This window comes from Lynx canadensis, chromosome A2 (assembly GCF_007474595.2).
Source record: "Lynx canadensis isolate LIC74 chromosome A2, mLynCan4.pri.v2, whole genome shotgun sequence".
In the NCBI taxonomy this organism is placed as follows: Eukaryota; Metazoa; Chordata; class Mammalia; order Carnivora; family Felidae; genus Lynx; species Lynx canadensis.
The window spans coordinates 7229340-7247955 of NC_044304.2; the positions used below are offsets into that span (position 1 = coordinate 7229340).

General features: G+C 53.3%; 1 protein-coding gene across 2 annotated transcripts in view; it reads right to left on the reverse strand.

Moving 5' to 3' along the window:
* The window catches only part of OLFM2 (olfactomedin 2), a 61029-nt gene extending 42744 nt beyond the window's left edge, over positions 1 to 18285 (reverse strand). The window contains exon 1 of one of the 2 annotated variants that reach the window (XM_030299881.1): positions 18237 to 18285. Coding sequence is in view for 1 of the 2 variants with exons in the window: in XM_030299873.1 (XP_030155733.1) it covers positions 326 to 460 (135 nt within the window). In the remaining variant the exon portion in view is untranslated. Of the gene's footprint in view, positions 1 to 325; positions 461 to 18236 lie in introns of those variants that run through there. The other variant, XM_030299873.1, reaches the window with a different exon arrangement.
* Positions 18286 to 18616: the final 331 nt, after the last annotated feature.

Consider the following 18616-nt stretch of genomic DNA (forward strand, 5'->3'; position numbering starts at 1 on the left):
GGCTCGGTTCCGCAGCCCTCGCCGCCTCCGCCCCGGGCCGAGCGAGCCCGGTACACCGTTGGCGCTCGGACACTGCTCACTGATAACGGGAAGCGGTCATAATAATAACAAGACTAAGCGGTGCGGAGGCGGCTGGGGGTCCCGGGGCTTCTCCGCGTCCCGCCCCCAGCCCCCCGGGAGGGCGCCCCCGGTCGGGCGCGCAGGGAAGCTGGGGGTGGGGGGTGGGCGGGGGCCCCCGGGGGCTGCGGCGGCGGCGGCGGCGGCGGCGGCGGCGGCGCGGGCACCACGCCCCCCCGGGAGCGCCCCCCGCGCGGCGGCCACTCACGATTTTCTCGGAGGCGCCCGCGCGGGACACGGTGCCGTTGAGCCCCACGAGCGAGGGCAGCGTCTGCGACATCCAGTTGGTGACCATGGCCATGGTGCTCAGCACGGCCCCGATCTTGAGCAGCGGCACCGACATCGCGCCCCCGCCTCATGCCCCGCGGCCGCCCGCCGCGCGTCCCTTCTCCGGCCCGCCGCCTGGCGCTCCGTCCCTCGCCGCCCAGCCGCCCCGGAGGCGCGAGCGCGAGCTGGGGGGCCGGGGCCGGGGCCGGCCGGGGGGCTCGGGGACGCGGGCTGCGGCTCCGCGCGCCTGGCGGGCTCCGCTTATAAAGCGCCGGCTCGGCCACCCCCCCCCCACCCCCACCCCCTCCCGCGCCTCCGCGCCGGGCACTTCCAGCCGCCGTGACGTCACACGGCTCCTGCCCGGAGCCCGGCGGGGGCGGGGGGCGCCCAGACTTTCCCCCCCCACCCCCCGCCCTCCCCAGGCCGCGCCGCCGCCCCGCCGGGACCGCCCCCGCCCCCCCTTCCCGCCCCGCGGCGGGAGGGGGCCCCCCGCGGCGGCGTTCCCCACCTGCCCCACCCCCACCGCCGCGGCATTCCCAGCCCCGCCCCCCAGCGGTGTTCCCGCCCCCCAGCCCCCCCCCCCCCAGCCGCCCCCCGAGGCACTCCGGGGCCACCCTCGGCGCACCGCCCCTTTCCGAGCCCTCGGCCCCCACGCACCCCTCCGGGGCTCAGCGCGCGGCCCCCACCAGCGCGCCCTCCCCCCCAGAGGCTGGCAGGGGGCCGGAGTCACAAGTCCCCACCCTCCTACGGTGAGGACGCCGACCCCGGCTCGCTGGGACCCGGGAGTGCAGGCGTCGGGGGCCCGTGGGGGCGAGACTAGGGCGCGCCCGTGAACGGGCAGCCCAGGGTCTCCTCGCTCCAGGGGAAGGGGCTCCGCCGGTACCACTCTGGGGACCCCTCGGGGCTTTCGGGACCAGGGAAGCCCAGAGTGGCGGGTCCGGAGCCGGTAGACGCGAATGCCGGGATGGAGGTGCGGCAGTGGTGGCGGGGGTGGGGGTCACCCCGGCAGCGGGAGGATTTCCCCCCCGCACCGAGGGGCGGCATCGTAACCCGGGGCGGCTGAGAGCGAGGAGCCGGCCCCGTGCAGCCAAGTCCCCGGCGGGTCTCCGCTCGCAACTTGAACTCGGGTGGGGGCGGGGAACTGAGACTTGGCACCTGCCTCGCGGCCCCGGGGCTCGGGGGTGCGCCCCCTCCGCGGTGGGGGAGTGCAGAGCCGCCCCCACCCGCCCACGCACCAGCCTGCCGCGGGGGTGGCGAGGCGGCCGCGAGGAGCGCCCGGCGGGTTTTAATTTCCTCTGTTTTCCCTGCGCTCACGCCCCCTCCCGGCGTCCCCGCATCACCTCGCGCCGCCGCCCCGGCCGCCGCCACCGCCACCGCCGCCGTCGCCCGCAGCCCGCGGCCGCCGCCGTCTGGAGGCGGCGATGACTCAGGCCTTTCCCGGCCGTGGCCGCTCGCCGCCGAGGGCTCGCCGAGGGACAAGCGCTGAGCAAGGGGGTAGGGGGCTTGAACTGCCCTTCTTTCTGAGCTTAACACGGAGAGGCCCGTGCTGACCCTCTGTGACCTCCAGCAAAGACCTCTCCGCCTCAGTTTCCTCACCTGCAGTGTGGGTGGTGGTAAAGGGCTAGGGTGTCCTGAGAGTCAAGTGAAAGATTTATTGAACATCTACTATGTGCAAGGCACTGTGAACAACAGATAAAAAATGCCTGTCTTTGTGGAGCTGCTGAACTTTACATGGGGTGAGACTGACAGGAGATAGGAGAGGGGAAAGTAAAATATATAGGCTATGGGGAGGAAGGGGCATCCAAACCAAGTAGGAGAGTAAACTTTAGCCAGGAGGGTTGGGGAGTGACACTTGGGCAGAGACTTGAAGAAGGTGAGGGAGGAAGCCATTGGGACATCCGAGGGAAGAGTGCCAGACAAGAACAGCAAGTGCAAAGGCCCTGGGGCAGGAACACAAGTATTCAAGGAGCAGGCCAGTGTGGTTGGAGGAGAGCCAGCTGCAGGAAAGTGGGGTCCGGAGGGGGACGACGGGCTTCTAAAGTACTTTGCAGGGTGTCTGGGACATGGTGTTTCATAAGCAGTCGCTGCCATTGTTATTATTTGCGACTGATGATAAGCTCTAAAAAATGAGATGTGTCCTTGCCTCCTTGTACTACAGCTCACATTTACAAGTGCTGAACGCTTTGCAAATGTGCTGGCTGAGCACCGGCTGCAACCTCCCTATTTGCAGGTGAGGAAACTGGGCTCAGAGAGGAGAGGGGACCAGCTCAAGGTGACCCAGCAGGTAAATAGGGGGCCCAGAGTTTGAGCCCAGGTCTGTCTGATTTCAGACTCCAAAACCACTGGGCTCCAAGGTCTCCCAGCTTAGAGGATTTGGAACCCACTGATACCCTCTCACTCTCTCACCATGGCTACTGTGGGAAACTACCCTAGCTCCTTCCTGTCAAGCTTCTCCAGGGAGTGGTCTACACTCCCATCTGCATCTGCTGCCTCCACTCCCTCACCTCCTACCTCCTGAATGTTTCCAAACTCCTTTCACTGAAGGCAGCGGCGGCCTTCCGATTTGCCAGTCCCACAGCCTCATTTAGTCTCACAGGTTAGTCTTCACGGATCATTCCCTCTTTCTTAAAAGTAATTTCCCTTTTGATTTCGGAGACACTTCACTATTTCCTAGTTCTGCCCCCACCTCTCTGTCTCCTGCCTTCTCCCTAAATGTCTGCAACTCACGGGGTCTTGTCCTGGGTCCCCACTCCTCTCATTCTGTATACTGGGCCTGGATCATCACCCCCACTCGCAAAGTCTTGGTTCTATCTGGCATACTCCCACCTCAGGACCTTTGTACCTGCTGTGCCCTGCTTGCTATCTACTTTACCCAGAACGTTATTACCACAGATGCGCATATAGCTGCCTCTTTACTTCATTTATACCTCTGCTTTATTATTCTGTGGGTCAGAGCCATGCCCTACCTTTCTCCAGAAAACTACATTTCCCAGGTTCCCTTGCACACTGGTTTCCTGTTAGGTTCATCCAAAGGGAGGCACTGGAAGGAGACTGGAGGGGAGGGAGGAGGGGAGAGGCCAAGGTATTTCTCCCCTCTCTTTCTGCTTGGGGTTGTGGTGTGTTCTTCCAGTGGCCACACCCCCTCCATGGTCCCACAGCCACACAAGACCTCCTTCCTCACCACAACACCCATTTATCGGGTCCCTTAAGCAGCCTTGTGCTGTGGCTTATTGCTGGATTCCCTGATCATCCCATCTTACATTTAACCAATTCCCCGTATTGAATTTCCTCTTTTGAAAACACCTAGAGTGCTTCGTTTCCCTCACTGAACTCTGAGTGACACGGCCACTCTGAAAAGACCGTCCCTGGCCACCTCATTGATGATATGAGTCCACACCACTCTCTGTCCCTTACTCTGCTCTGTTTTCTTGAACAGCATTGATCACCGTGGGACGTTACTTTTATTTGTTATGATTGGTCTTGTCCATAAGACTTTCAACTTCACAAGGGCACCTACGTGCCTGTATTTTTCACAACGAAACCCCAGGGCTTAGAATAGTGCTTGGCACGTGTATAGCAGGTGCTCAAAAAAATGTTGTTGACTGACTAAATGAACCCGTGGCTGAGGCTCCCAAAGGTATATCTACAGCCCAGCCCTCCAACTGGAGTTCAGACCCCTCTGCCCATCAGCTTCGTGGGCATTTCCATTTGTCTCTCACAGAACTAACAGCACATGACACCCACCAGCAAAAACTCAATCAGAAAGACAGGCAGTGCTGGTGATGATGTGGAGAAATGGGAACCTATTGCTAGTGGGAATATAAAATGTTACGACCACTTTGAGAAACGATTTAGCAGTTTCTTAACACATTAAACAGAAGCTTACCATAAGACCCAACAATTCCATCTGCCCGAGAGAAATAAGGGCATACGTCCATGGGAAGACTTGTATGTGAATATTCATGTGAGTATTTTCCATCGTGAACGAAGCTATCCAAATGCCCATCAACTAGCGAATGGATTAAAAAATTGTGGTACGCCCATACAAGGGAATGTTACTCAGCAATAAAAAGGAACAAACTGCAGATATACACTACAGCGTGGATGAGCCTCAAAAATATTTTGCTGGGGCACCTGGGTGGCTGAGCCAGCTAAGCATCCAATCTTGATTTCAGTTCAGGTCATGATCTCACGGTTGTGAGAACGAGCTCCCCCCATCGGGCGCCGTGCTGAGCGTGGAGCCTGCTTGAGATTCTCTCTCTCCCTCTGTCCCTCCCTGCTCATGAGTGCAAGCACTCTCTCTAAAAAAATTAATTAATTAAAATAAATTAAAAAGAAAATATTGCTAAGTGAAAGAAACCAGATACAAAAAGCCATGTTTTCTATGGTTCCATCTACACACACCGTCCAGAAAAGGCAAATCAACAGAGGCAGAAATTAGATTAGTGACTGTCTGGAACTGGGAGTGGGAGGGGGGGGGATGGACTGCAAATGGGCATGAGGGATCTTTTTGGGGTGACGGAAATGTCCTAAAACTGGCTTGGGGTGACGTTTGCACAACTCCACACATTTACTAAAAAGTCACTGAATTGCACACTGAAACAGGTGGATTTCATGGCATGTAAACTGTTAAGAGGGCATTCTTAAATTTCCCCTGCAAGCCCTCTCCCTGAGGTGCCCTACAGTTGTGCTGATGGCAGAATGAGTCCTTAAATTTTGTGCCCCAGGTCCTTGCTTGCCTCACCCTGGTCCTGGCCCAAATACATCCACAGTTAGAAACTATCGAGGCTCCTGAGTGGCTCAGTTGGTGAAGCGTCCGACTTCGGCTCAGGTCATGATCTCACAGTTTGTGGCTTCAAGCCCTGCACCGGACCCCATGCTGACAGCCTGAAGCCAGCTTCAGATTCTCTGTCTCTGTCTCTCTCTGCCCCTCCCCCACTCACACTCTGTCTCTTTTTCCTTCAAAAACAAATAAACATTAAAAAAATTAACAAATAAATATTAAAACAACCCAAAAGTATAGTCTGTGCCCCCATTACCCTTCCTTCTCCTTCCCTACTCCATCCAAACCAGCACCAATGCCCCCTGATCTGGATGGATGCAGAAATATCTCCAGAAAGTATCCCTTCTTCTCCATCATCATTCTCACTCTAAGCACTGTGTTGGAGAGTGCTACAGGTTGAATATTTATGCCCCCCGCCCCAAAGTCCTATGTTGAAACCTAACCCCCAATGTGATGGTATTTGGAGAGGGGCCTTTGGGAGCTGATTAGGTCATGAGGTGGGGCCCCCATGAATGGATTGGTGTCCTTATAGAAGAGACTCAGAGAGCTCTCTCTCCCTCCCACCGTGTAAGGACAGAATGAGAAGACATCAAATCTGCCAGCACTTTGATCTTGAACTTCCAGCCTTCAGAACTGTGAGAAATAAATGTCTGTGGTTTATAGGACTCTCAGTCCATGGTATTCCATTAGAGCAAGTTGAATGTACCAGGACCAGAAGCTACAGAAAGAAATGTTTTTTCCCTTCACCTGAAGATTCTCAGGAGGGGAAGAGTTCACAACGGTCAGAAACACTAACGGTGGTTGCTAAGGCTTGTTGAGTACTTATCGTGTACTAGGTATCATTTGCAGGAATTTACATGTAATAACTCACTTAGCCCTCAGACTACCACTGAGTAGAAGTAGACAGGATTACAAGACTAGATAGGATTATAATTCCCATTTTTAAAATGAGGAAACAGAGGCACTGAGATGCTAAGATATTTCCCAAAGGCCCCCAGGATACTATACCAGACAGTCAAGCTCCAGAGTTTACATGGTGCACGGTCAACTGGGTCTATTCACAGGGGAAAGAATAAATGCTGATCCCTACCTCACATCCTGTGCAAAACTCAATTCCGTATAGATTGTACATCTAAATGTGAAAGGTAAACACAAAATCTTTTAGAAGAAAATGTAGAAGAATATCTTCATTACTCTGAGGGTAGGCAAAGATTTCTAAAACAGGACACTAGCAAGCACTAACTTTAAAGGGGGGAAATATTATTTGAACTACATTAGAATTAAGAAGTTCTGGGGCACCTGGGTGGCGTCCAATTCTTGATTTTGGCTTGAGTCATGATCCCAGGGTCATGGGATTGCCCCACATCCGGTTGGCATTGAACGTGGAGCCTGCTTGGGATTCTCTCCCTCTGTCCCTCCCCCACTCGCACATTCTCTCCCTCTCTCTCTCTCTCTCTCTAAAATAAAATAACATTAAAAATTGAGAAAGCCCATTGATCAAAACTCCATTAAGAGAATGAAAAAACAAGCCACAGAGTAGGAGAAGATATTTCCAATCCTTATATACAACAGAAAACTCAATTTTTTTAAAGATTTTTTTGAATCTTTATTCATTTTTGAAAGAGTGACAAGAGCGTGAGTGGGGGAGGGGCAGAGAGGGGCAGAGAGAGAGGGAGACCAGAATCCAAAGCAGGCTCCAGGCTCTGAGCTGTCAGCACAGAGCCCGACATGGGGCTCAAACCCATGAACCATGAGATCAGGACCTGAGCTGAAACCAAGAGTCGGATGCTTAACCCACTGAGCCACCCAGGTGCCCCATTCTTCTAAAGAGTTTTTAAAGTAATCTGTACACCCAACATGGGCTCAAACCCACAACCCCAAGATCAAGAGTCACATGCTCTATTGACTGAGCCAGCCAGGCGCCCCACTCATATCTTAATTTTAATTTATATAACATATGGATAGATAGATACAGACACGGATACAAAATCTGGACACACACACACACACACACACACACACATACATTCCTACAACTCCGCAATTCTTCTCCTCAGTGTATACAGTTGAGACTCATCGTTTGCAGATTCCATATTGGCAAACTCACCAACTCATAACAACTTATTTGTAACCCCCACATTGATACTCCTGGGGCTTTGGTGGTCATTCATGGACATGCCCACAGGGGCAAAAATGGAGTCAGCAACACACGGGTTCCCAAATGAAGTCCAATACGACCATACTCTGCCTTCCTGTTTTAGCTCTGTTTAAAAAAAAAAAAAAAGTGTATATATTTATTTTTGAGAGAGAGAATGCACACAAGCAGGGAGGGGCAGAGAGAGAGAGAGGGAGAGAAAATCCCAAGCAGGCTCTGCACTCTCAGCGCAGAGCCTGATGCGGGGCCCGAACTCACGAACTGTGACCGGAGGCTCCCGTGACCGGAGCCTAAGTCAGACGTAATGAATCAACAATATATAAGAAACAAGGTGTGGGGCGCCTGGGTGGCTCAGTCGGTTGGGCGTCCGACTTCAGCTCAGGTCACGATCTCGCGGTCCGTGGGTTCGAGCCCCGCATCGGACTCTGGTCTGACAGCTCAGAGCCTGGAGCCTGCTTCCGATTCTGTGTCTCCCTCTCTCTCTGCCCCTCCCCCTTCATGCTCTGTCTCTCTCTGTCTTAAAAATAAATAAAAAACGTTAAAAAAATTAAAAAAAAAAGAAACAAGGTGTTTTTTAAACAGAAACATACATAAAACTAGGCGACATCTTGTTCGCTCAACAAAAGTGTTACCACAGGCTTGGAGACACCCAGCCCTGCGACGACTCAATGCGTCAATCAGTATTTACTAATACCCAATGGAAATGCGAATGAGCGTTCACCAAAGACAGCGTCAGAATATTTATAGCCACACCTTTCGTGTCAGCCAGAAACTTCGCCAGCCCAAATGCCCAGAAACAGTACAATGAATCTATCATGGGAGAGTCACATAATAGAATGTCATCAAGTGATGGAAACAGGCAACGAAAACAAAACAGTAATATGTGGAATCTTACAAACATAATGTTAAGCAAAAGAAGCCGGGCCCCCAAAACTACATATTTCATGCCTTCAAGTTATAAAGCTGGCCAGGGCGCCTGGGTGGCTCAGTAGGTGAAGCGACCGGCTTCGGCTCACATCATGGTCTCACGGTTCGTGAGTTCGAGCCCCGCATCTGGACTCTGTGCTGTCAGCACGGAGCCTGCTTGGGATTCTCTGTCCCCTCTCACACTCATGTGCGCTCTCTCTCTCTCTCTCTCTCTCGTTCTCTCTCTCTCAAAAATAAAATAACATTAAAAAAAAAAAAAGGTTATAAAGCTAGCCAAACCCGTGCAATTGTGAGAGATGTTAGCTTAGCGGTAACTCTTGGGGGACAGGTGGCAGCTAGAAGGAGCACGAAGGGACTTCTGGATACTTGAAAAGTTCTAGTTCTTTCCCTGGTGCCCGTTAGCACCACGTCGCTTGAAGACAGTTTATCAAGCTGCACCTTTGTGATTTGTGTATTGCTCTGTAGACAGGATTTCCGTCGAGAAGAAAATTTACTCAGGGGCGCCTGGGTGGCTCAGTCGGTTCAGCGTCTGACTCTTGGTTTTGGCTGAGGTCACGATCTTGCGGTTTCCTGAATTCGAGCCCGACATCAGGCTCAGTGCTGGCAGCGTGGAGCCTGCTTGGGATTCTCTCTCTCTCCCGCCCTCTCCCCCTCCCCCACTCACGCTGTCTCTGTCTCTCTCAAAATAAATAAACTTAAAAAAGAAAAGAAAAGAAAACGTACTCAAATATATGAATTCAGGTATCAAGTATGAAAACACAAGTTCCATCCCTGTTTGAGGTGCAGCAGGTAAACATGATAGAACGTTCCGGCAGAAGAGCAAATTACGCAAACCAAGCAAAACTAAGCGTCCTTTGCAGTCAGCCACGTGCCCTCTGTCGAGGCCATCCTGGCCCCCACGGTACTCAGGCACCCTTGAGAAAGGCACGGATTCACGTCCACACACACACGGCTTCGCGTGCCTCAGAACACAAACGGTGTTCATCTTCTAGCCTGTGCCCGCCTTCAGCGTTGGGTCCGGTGACAAGTGTTTGGAAATGGTGTTGAAACATGTCTCCCCTCACACAGACCAATGGAATAGAATAGAAACCCCAGAACTAGACCCACAAACGTACGGCCAACTCATCTTTGACAAAGCAGGAAAGAACATCCAATGGAAAAAAGACAGCCTCTTTAACAAATGGTGCTGGGAGAACTGGACAGCAACATGCAGAAGGTTGAAACTAGACCACTTTCTCACACCATTTACAAAAATAAACTCAAAATGGATAAAGGACCTAAATGTGAGACAGGAAACCATCAGAACCTTAGAGGAGAAAGCAGGAAAAGACCTCTCTGACCTCAGCCGTAGCAATCTCTTACTCGACACATCCCCAAAGGCAAGGGAATTAAAAGCAAAAGTGAATTACTGGGACCTTATGAAGATAAAAAGCTTCTGCACAGCAAAGGAAACAACCAACAAAACTAAAAGGCAACCAACGGAATGGGAAAAGATATTTGCAAATGACATATCGGACAAAGGGCTAGTATCTAAAATCTATAAAGAGCTCACCAAACTCCACACCCGAAAAACAAATAACCCAGTGAAGAAATGGGCAGAAAACATGAATAGACACTTCTCTAAAGAAGACATCCAGATGGCCAACAGGCACATGAAAAGATGTTCAGCGTCGCTCCTTATCAGGGAAATACAAATCAAAACCACACTCAGGTATCACCTCACGCCAGTCAGAGTGGCCAAAATGAACCAATCAGGAGACTATAGATGCTGGAGAGGATGTGGAGAAACGGGAACCCTCTTGCACTGTTGGTGGGAATGCAAATTGGTGCAGCCGCTCTGGAAAGCAGTGTGGAGGTTCCTCAGAAAATTAAAAATAGACCTACCCTATGACCCAGCAATAGCACTGCTAGGAATTTATCCAAGGGATACAGGAGTACTGATGCATAGGGGCACTTGTACCCCAATGTTCATAGCAGCACTCTCAACAATAGCCAAATTATGGAAAGAGCCTAAATGTCCATCAACTGATGAATGGATAAAGAAATTGTGGTATATATACACAATGGAGTACTATGTGGCAATGAGAAAAAATGAAATATGGCCTTTTGTAGCAACGTGGATGGAACTGGAGAGTGTAATGCTAAGTGAAATAAGCCATACAGAGAAAGACAGATACCATATGGTTTCACTCTTATGTGGATCCTAAGAAACTTAACAGGAACCCATGGGGGAGGGGAAGGAAAAAAAAAAAAAAAAGGTTAGAGTGGGAGAGAGCCAAAGCATAAGAGACTCTTAAAAACTGAGAACAAACTGAGGGTTGATGGGGGGTGGGAGGGAGGGGAGGGTGGGTGATGGGTATTGAGGAGGGCACCTTTTGGGATGAGCACTGGGTGTTGTATGGAAACCAATTTGACAATAAACTTCATAAAAAAAAAAAAAAAAAAAGAAACACGTCTCCCCTTCTCCTTGGAACACTCAGAGCCCCACACCCTTCCCGTCATCTCTGCTTTCCCGCCTGGCTCAGAATTCTCCAGGAGGTGGCTCGGAAGGAGACGTCTGTCCCTGTCAAGGACCTCAGACCCCAGACAGCGAGAGGCACGACATTCCCCAAGTGTTGGTTCCGCTCGGCCTCTGGCTGCCAAGGCGACCCTGTCTTCATGCCTTTACTCTCCCGCTCCAGTGTCTTCCGCGTTATAGCTGGAGGCTCTGGCCCTCACACAAATCCAGCCCCGTCTCATCCCTGGCTTTAAAACCTCTTACTGAACCAAAAGAAAAACAAACAACCTGGTTTCAAAAATGGGCAAGGGAGGGGTCCCTGGGTGACTCAGTCGGTGGAGCAGTTGAGCATCTGACCTCGGCTCTCGGGTCATGATCTCAAAGTTCCTGAGTTCGAGCCCGGCATCGGGCTCTCTGCTCTCAGCCCAGAGCCTGCTTCCGACCCTCTGTCTCCCTCTCTTTCTCTGCCCCACCCCTGCTCTCTCTCCCAAGTATAAAAAAAAGTTTTTAATAAAAAAGGGACAAACGGAAGCTATACAAACAAAAATAAACACATAAGAAAAAGCCCAACATCACTAACTCTTTAAAAAAAATTTTTTTTAGGGGCGCCTGGGTGGCGCAGTCGGTTAAAGCGTCCGACTTCAGCCAGGTCACGATCTCGCGGTCCGGGAGTTCGAGCCCCGCGTCGGGCTCTGGGCTGATGGCTCAGAGCCTGGAGCCTGTTTCCGACTCTGTGTCTCCCTCTCTCTCTGCCCCTCCCCCGTTCATGCTCTGTCTCTCTCTGTCCCAAAAATAAATAAACGTTGAAAAAAAATTTAAAAAAAAAAATTTTTTTAATGTTCACTTTATATTTGAAAGGTAGAGACAGATTGTGAGCAGGGGAGGGACGGAGCGAGAGAAAGGGAGACACAGAATCCGAAGCAGGCTCCAGGCTCTGAGCTGTCAGCACAGAGCCCGACACGGGGCCCGAACCCACGAACCGTGGGATCGTGACCTGAGCCGAAGATGGACCGTCAACCGACTGAGCCACCCAGGCGCCCCACTAACTCTTCACGAAATGGAAATCAAAGCCAAAATGAGAGGTCACATCACAGCCCATCAGGATGGGCTGAAGTCAAAGAGTCAAGTGGGGACAACAACGTTGGCGAGGATGTGGACAGACCGGAACCCTCGTGCACTGTTGGTGGGTATTTAAAATGGCGCAGCCGCTGTGGGAAACTTCTCGCTCCTCAGAAAAGTAAACATGTTATTATCATATGACCCAGCAATCCCACCTCTGGGTACACACCCGAGAGTTAGAAGCAAGGTCTCGAAGAAATATTTGCACCCGACGTCACAGCGGCACTATGCACAACGGCAATCCAAATGTCTATCGAAGCACAATCGGAAAGACCAAATGTGATAAATCCATGCAGTGGAACAGCATTCAGCCTTAGAAAAGGAGGGAGGTCTGACACGAGTGAAAGAAGCCATTCACAAAAAGACAAATATCTCCTGGTTCCACTTACATGAAGTACCTAGAGTCATCAAATTCACAGAGACGGGAAGCAGAAGGGGGTTCACAGGGGCTGGGGGAGAGGGGAATGAGGAGTTGTTTAAGACGGACAATTTCAGTCTTGCGAGATGAAAAGAGTTCTGGAGACAGATGGTGGGGACGGTCGCACAACCATGTGAACGGACCTAACGCTAGGGGACCGCACATTTAAAAATGGCGGAGGGGCGCCTGGGTGGCTCAGTCGCTCAGGCCTCCATCCAGCTCTTGATTTTTGGCTTGAGTCATGGGTCGTGGGTTCATGAAATCGAGGCCCACAGCAGGCCTCACACTGACGGCGTGGAGCCTGCTTGGGATTCGTTCTCTCCCTCTCTCTCTGCCCCTTCCCCACTCATGCTCTCTCTCTCTCTCTCAAAATAAATAAATAAGCTAAAAAAAAATTTTTTTTAAGTAACATAAAAATGGCTCAGACGGTAAATTTTATGTTCTGTGTATTTTGCCATAATTAAAAAAAAACCAAACACACACACACACACACACACACACACACACACACACACTTCCTTAATCCTGAGAACTACCCCACAGTTGGCTGTGTCACACCCTTCCACATGCCCAGTGGCTCGCCTGGTGTCTTTCACATGGGAATTAATATAGAAATTAGGAAGAGAAAGAATCAGGTTTATCATGTATTTTTCTTGGGAACAACCAGAACTTTTTCAGGGCCCAAAAGGCGAGGGGCTATTTGCCATTTCTCCCAATGGCTTCAATTGTCTCTGCCTTTTGGTTTCTTTCTTCTCACGCTGTGACTCCCTGTCTCCTGGTCTGCTAAGCAGGGCTTCGATGCGAGCTGGGCGGGGTTGCTAGAACTACGTGTAAAGTAGGAGTCAACAGGCACCGAGAGCCTCCGGGGGCTCCCAGAAGCAACACAAATAAGCTTCTGCACACAGACTCCATGGAATCTGTTCTCACTCGTCTCTGTTCTTCCTGGCTTCTCGTTGGTTTGCGGCTGAGCTGCGGATGGATGAAGTTGTGCGATACGCCAGCCTCCCACTCAGCACAAAGGCATATCCGCGTTCTCAGACAAGAGTTCCCGAGACACGGGAACGAGTTCCCCTGCTCCTGTCACAACTCCCTTCTCCCCAGCACAGCTAGACTCAGCTTCAGAGAAGCTAAATCTTCCACATCCCACCCCGTGAGGGCTCAAACCATCATCCAGACCTTGGTGTCCAGTGGGAGGCTCAAGATACAGAAGACTCCAAGTGAATGCTTTCTAAATGAACACGTGAGTGCACGAATACGTGAAAACAGCAAGTGACTGCCTCCAAGGCCCTGACACTGAATTGCAGGGACACAAAGCCACGGCCCACACCTGATGCCAGGCTCATGAGAAATCCATACACGTGCACATGGTCAGCCCATATGAAAAGAGTCACTGTGAACACATATCCACGGATGTGATTATGGCACACGCACGTCCCTATGCCCAGCTTGGTCAATGCCAAGGACGTGGTTCTGAAACAGACGCACACACACCAGATGAACTCCTACAGAGCCAGGGGCAGAGTGAGACAAGTGAGAGCTGAGTCCTTCAAGTGCAGGGTTAGTTCCCACGTTTATTTACAACTTTGACATTTTTGTATCACAGATTTTTTTTTACATCAATTTTGATTTTCTTAAGATATTATTTATCTTGGTTTCTGACTTCTTGGGGGGCATCCCCTACAGTTCTGCACCTGAGACTAGTGCCTCAGTTGCACTGACACCTCAGTTGGCCAGGGCAGTTACACACACGGGGACATCTGCCTGCACATCCTCACCATGGCCACGGGGACACAGAACCTCTGCACAAACCTCATTTCACCACTAGGTGGCAGCCCAGCTCTTTCATCTTGGGCCCAGGCTTGACCCCACTCTTCCCTAGGAAGAAAATGTCCAATTCACTTACTTTCTGAGTGCCCTCAAGACCTCCTTTTGCTGCCTTCTACCTGGGACATTTACATTTTCTAGTATATGTGCTGCCTAAGCGAGCACCGGACATTTCCATTTGCTAAAGGAGCCCAGGAGAACAGCGTGTTAACCCCAAACAGTGGTGCCCTATCATGGTGTAATTTGAGGCACAGATAAAGAAGATGGGTTTTCCTGATGCCTCCGATCCAAGAGCAGTGGTTGACTTGAAACGGGTACAGGATGGCCCGAGGGGATAGTTGTTCCCTCACCCCTCCTTTGGTACAAGAGTCCCACTGTTTCAGAAAGAAAGCGATCCTGTGGGAGGAGGAGGGACATTCATCCATCCAGTCACTCAAGTTTCTATTTTAACAGATATTTGTTGAGCACCTACTGTGTGCCAGGCTCTGTTGTAGGCACTGGAGATGCAACAAAGCCCACTGGCCCTTGATGAGCTGCCGCTCGAGGGGGAGACAGACAATGAGTGGAGAGGTAGTGACAGGCTATGAAGAAAAAGAGGAGTAACAGCTCAGAGAGGGGCCACGGGAAGGTCGTTTTAGATGGTTGGTCAGGGTGGGCCTCTCAGAGGAGGTGTCATTTAAACAGAAGGAGAGGGAGGGAACGGTGTCCCAGGCAGAGGAAATGGCAAGTGTGAAGGCCCTGAGGTCTGAATTACAAACTGAACTACTCCCCACCTCCCATCCTATGGGGACCCCCGGGAAGAAACGACTTCAAACCCAGACAGTGGCCAAGAATATAGCTAGATCTTAGGGAGGACTTCCCAGGTGTTAGGAAGTGGGCCTCTTTCTCACAGAGAAAGCTATCTGGTAGTCTCCAGAGCATTCACAGGCTGGACCCAGAACACGTGAACAGACCCTGGATGGATGGATGGACAGATGGATGGATGGCTCCTCTGACAGGGGCCATTCTCATGTTCTCACAGTCAAATCTTAACTCCTGTCTACCGCCCACAAGTTGCCACTTGGTCTGCCCCCTCCTGGCTTCCCTGGCCTCATCACCACCACCACCACCTCCCCCTGCCCCTTCCCCTCCACTCACTCCTCTCCAGACACACCAGCCTCCTTGCTGCTCCTCAAACATCCCAGGGTGTTCTCCCATCAGGGCCTTCATACTTGCTGTCCCGTCTGCCTTGAATGCTGTTCCCCTGGGCACTCAGAAGGCATCCTCTCTCACCTCCCTCAGGGGTCACCTCAAGTACCGCCTCCTTAGAGACACTATCTTGGACCACACCTGCTCAGACAGCCACCCACGCCATCACTCTTTCATCCCCTTCATCCGATGCATTATTCTTCACGCCAGTTGCATTTTACATATTCATTTCATTGTTGACCCTGTATTATATATTTGTTCAGTTCTTGCCTGTCTCTCGTGACAAGATCAGCTCCAGGAGGGCAGGGATTTGATCACTTGGTCCATGGCTATATCCCCAGTGCTTACTCCTATCTGTTGATCGGATGGACACATGAAGGATTTCTAGCCTGGATTCATGGAGCCCAGGGCCCATCAGGGACTGGGAAGGGGGCTATGGGGAGAAATGGTGGGGGAGGTGGAGAGGGGACAGAGCATTCATTCTTCAGGGCCCTTCCTTCTCTGGGGCGCCAGGCTGGGTGGGCAGCGAGGGGCAGAGACCAGTATATGACGCTGTAGTGCCCATGGTGGCCGCCTGGAGGCACTGCAACCAGCTGAAGGACCCCCCACCGGCCCCAACAGATAACCTCAGTCTAGCTCCGCTCCACCCACCGTTTAGCCCCGCCTTCCTAACCCAGTCTGGCCCCGTCCCCACGCAGCCCCCTTTGGCCCCGCCTCCAAGAATCCCCATATTAGTCCCTCCCCTTCTGGGGTCTGTAAACTTACCCCCCCCCCCCCCCCCCCAGCACCTTTCACTGCACTCTCCTGCGCCCCTAGCCGACCTTGGCGACAGGTCAAGAAATCTAAAGTTCCCCAGGGGCTAGCAGGGGTGCGGGAGAATCCCGAGGTGGTGGTTCCCCAGGATCCTTCTTGGAAGCCAAATTCACCTTCACTCCTGGTGTATTTTTAACCAGCATTCTCTCACCCTTATGCCTCTTTTGGTCTCTCTCTACTGCTCTCTGGCTGACGTATCAATTGAGTATCTACCGTGTGCGGACTGAAGCCAGGCACTGAGCACGCTTCCGTACCCAGCCAGGATGTGGGTCCCTGGGACCCCACAACCTCTCCTAGTTGTCTGAAGATCCTATTTAGAGTCTGGCCTCCACCCCTCACAACGCCCCCTGGGGTGGGGATAAGGGTCTGAGTCCTTTCTTCTCTTGACCAGGAAAGAGAAGGTACAGCACTATTTTTCCTCGGAGATTCTACCTAAAAAAAAACTCTTCTAGTTTCGACATAGCCGCTGTCTACACCCATGGAGTGAATTATTTAACAAGAAGGTAAATGTGTGGGCTCAGGAACCGGACTGCCTTGGTTCAGTCCTGGCTCTGCCACTCCTAGCTATCTGAGCTCCACATAATGACTTCACTCTTCTGTGCCTCGGTTTCCCCATCTGTAAAACGAAGGCAGTACTAACGTGCTCTAGGAGGTGCCAGGAGGGCTCAACGCCTTCGCTCCGGTTGTGTGCTTGAAACAGCGCCCGGCACATAATAAACACTTAATAAACGTTAGCTGTATTATCATTGTTATTTCAGACTCCGGCTTCCCTCTGAGCTCCTACAGATCTGAGAACCTGAGGGGGCTCCCACCTCCAAGATGGAGGAGGAACGAGGTTTCCCCGATAGCCAAAGAAAACCGGGACCCCCCCACATTTTGCAAGGCCCCTCAAGCCTGCCGGAGAGATGGGGGTACTATGGAGAGGAAGGCTTGCTTCTTTCTGTGAAAGCATGAATGGAGTGCACGAGGCACCAGCGCGCGCGCACACGCACACAGGCATGGATGCACACGTTTGCACACACAGCCCCTGGTCTTCACTCCCCTTTAAAAAATTTAATGTGTATTTATTTTTGAGAGACAGAGCACGAGCGGGGGAGGGACAGAGAGAGAGGGAGACACAGAATCCGAAGCAGGCTCCAGGCTCCGAGCCGTCAGCCCAGAGCCTGACGCGGGGCTCGACGCGGGGCTCGAACTCACGGACCGCGAGATCATCACCTGAGCCGAAGCCGGACGCTCAACTGACTGAACCCCCCAGGCGCCCCTTCTCTCCCCTTTTACAGTGATTCACTCAAAGGCGCAGAATAGCACACGGTCACCCCAGACTCTTCCACGGCCACACACCTGCTCACGCACATTTTGTACGACCCCCAGGCAGATGGACGGAATCGTGGGGACACACACAGACCTTCACACACAGCTCAGTTGCCCAAACACCGCCGGGAGGAACACAGTCCTCGCTCGCTCCCATACACCAGTCACACGGACACACAACTCCGGGTGGCAGGCTCCCAAGCCTCCCACGGTCACACACAGACCCCCCGTCACGTACAAACACCCTCTCCCATCACACCCCCAACTCGCGCACAGCCCAACCCACAAACTCTCAGTCACACCCAGCCGTGACACAGACACACACGTTTACCCAGCAGCCCCCCAACACCTCACACACGTTCCCGTCAGTCACTCACACGTGAGTCCCGCCCCCTTCCCCACACTGGGGGTTCAGGTGAGGAGTGGGGGGGGGGGGCGGCTGCAGAATTCGGGCACCTCCTGCCGTAACGGGGGAAGTGTGGGGTAAGCACCACCCCAAGGCCCCCTGAAGTTGCCCTTGCAACCCCACTCAGCCCCAGTGAGATGGCGGGTGTGGGCTCCGGGGCAATGAGAGGTTGAGAGCCCTGAAGCTGGGGTCACACTGTCCCCCAAGGCATCTCAGCCTGAGGCTGGATGTGAAGCCCCTCTTCCCCCCCAAGCCGGGGTGCACGTCCAGCCCCTCCCCCGCTGCGACCCCCGCCCCTCTCAGCCCCGGGGGGGCTTATGGAGCCCCCAAATCGCGTTTCTGCCGGGACCCGCTCGGACCCTCTCCCCTCCTGGAGCCCCTCGCGCCTGCACCTGCCCGCCAGGCCCCTACCTGTCCGGCGAGGCCTGAGCACAGCAGCAGCAGCAGCAGCGGCGGCGGCGGCGGCGGCGGCGGGACCGTGAGCGGCCACATGACGCGCCCCCGGCCCGGCGTCCCGTCCCCCCGCCCGCGCTAGCGGCGCCTGGGCGCGGGGACCGCCACCTCGCGCGACCCCGCCCGCCCGGCCGGGGCGACCCTCGCCGCCGCCTCCCCCGCCTCGCCGGCGGCCGGGATTCCGCCCCACCCCCGCCCCCCCTCGCGCGCTCCTAGTCTTTGTTGCGGGCTCCGCCCCCCGCCCCGCCCCCAGCTCGTCTGCGGGCGCGGACCCAGCGTGGGTCTGGGGGCGGGGAAGGGGGAGGAGCTGGCACTGGGGAGGAGAGCTGGGGACCAGG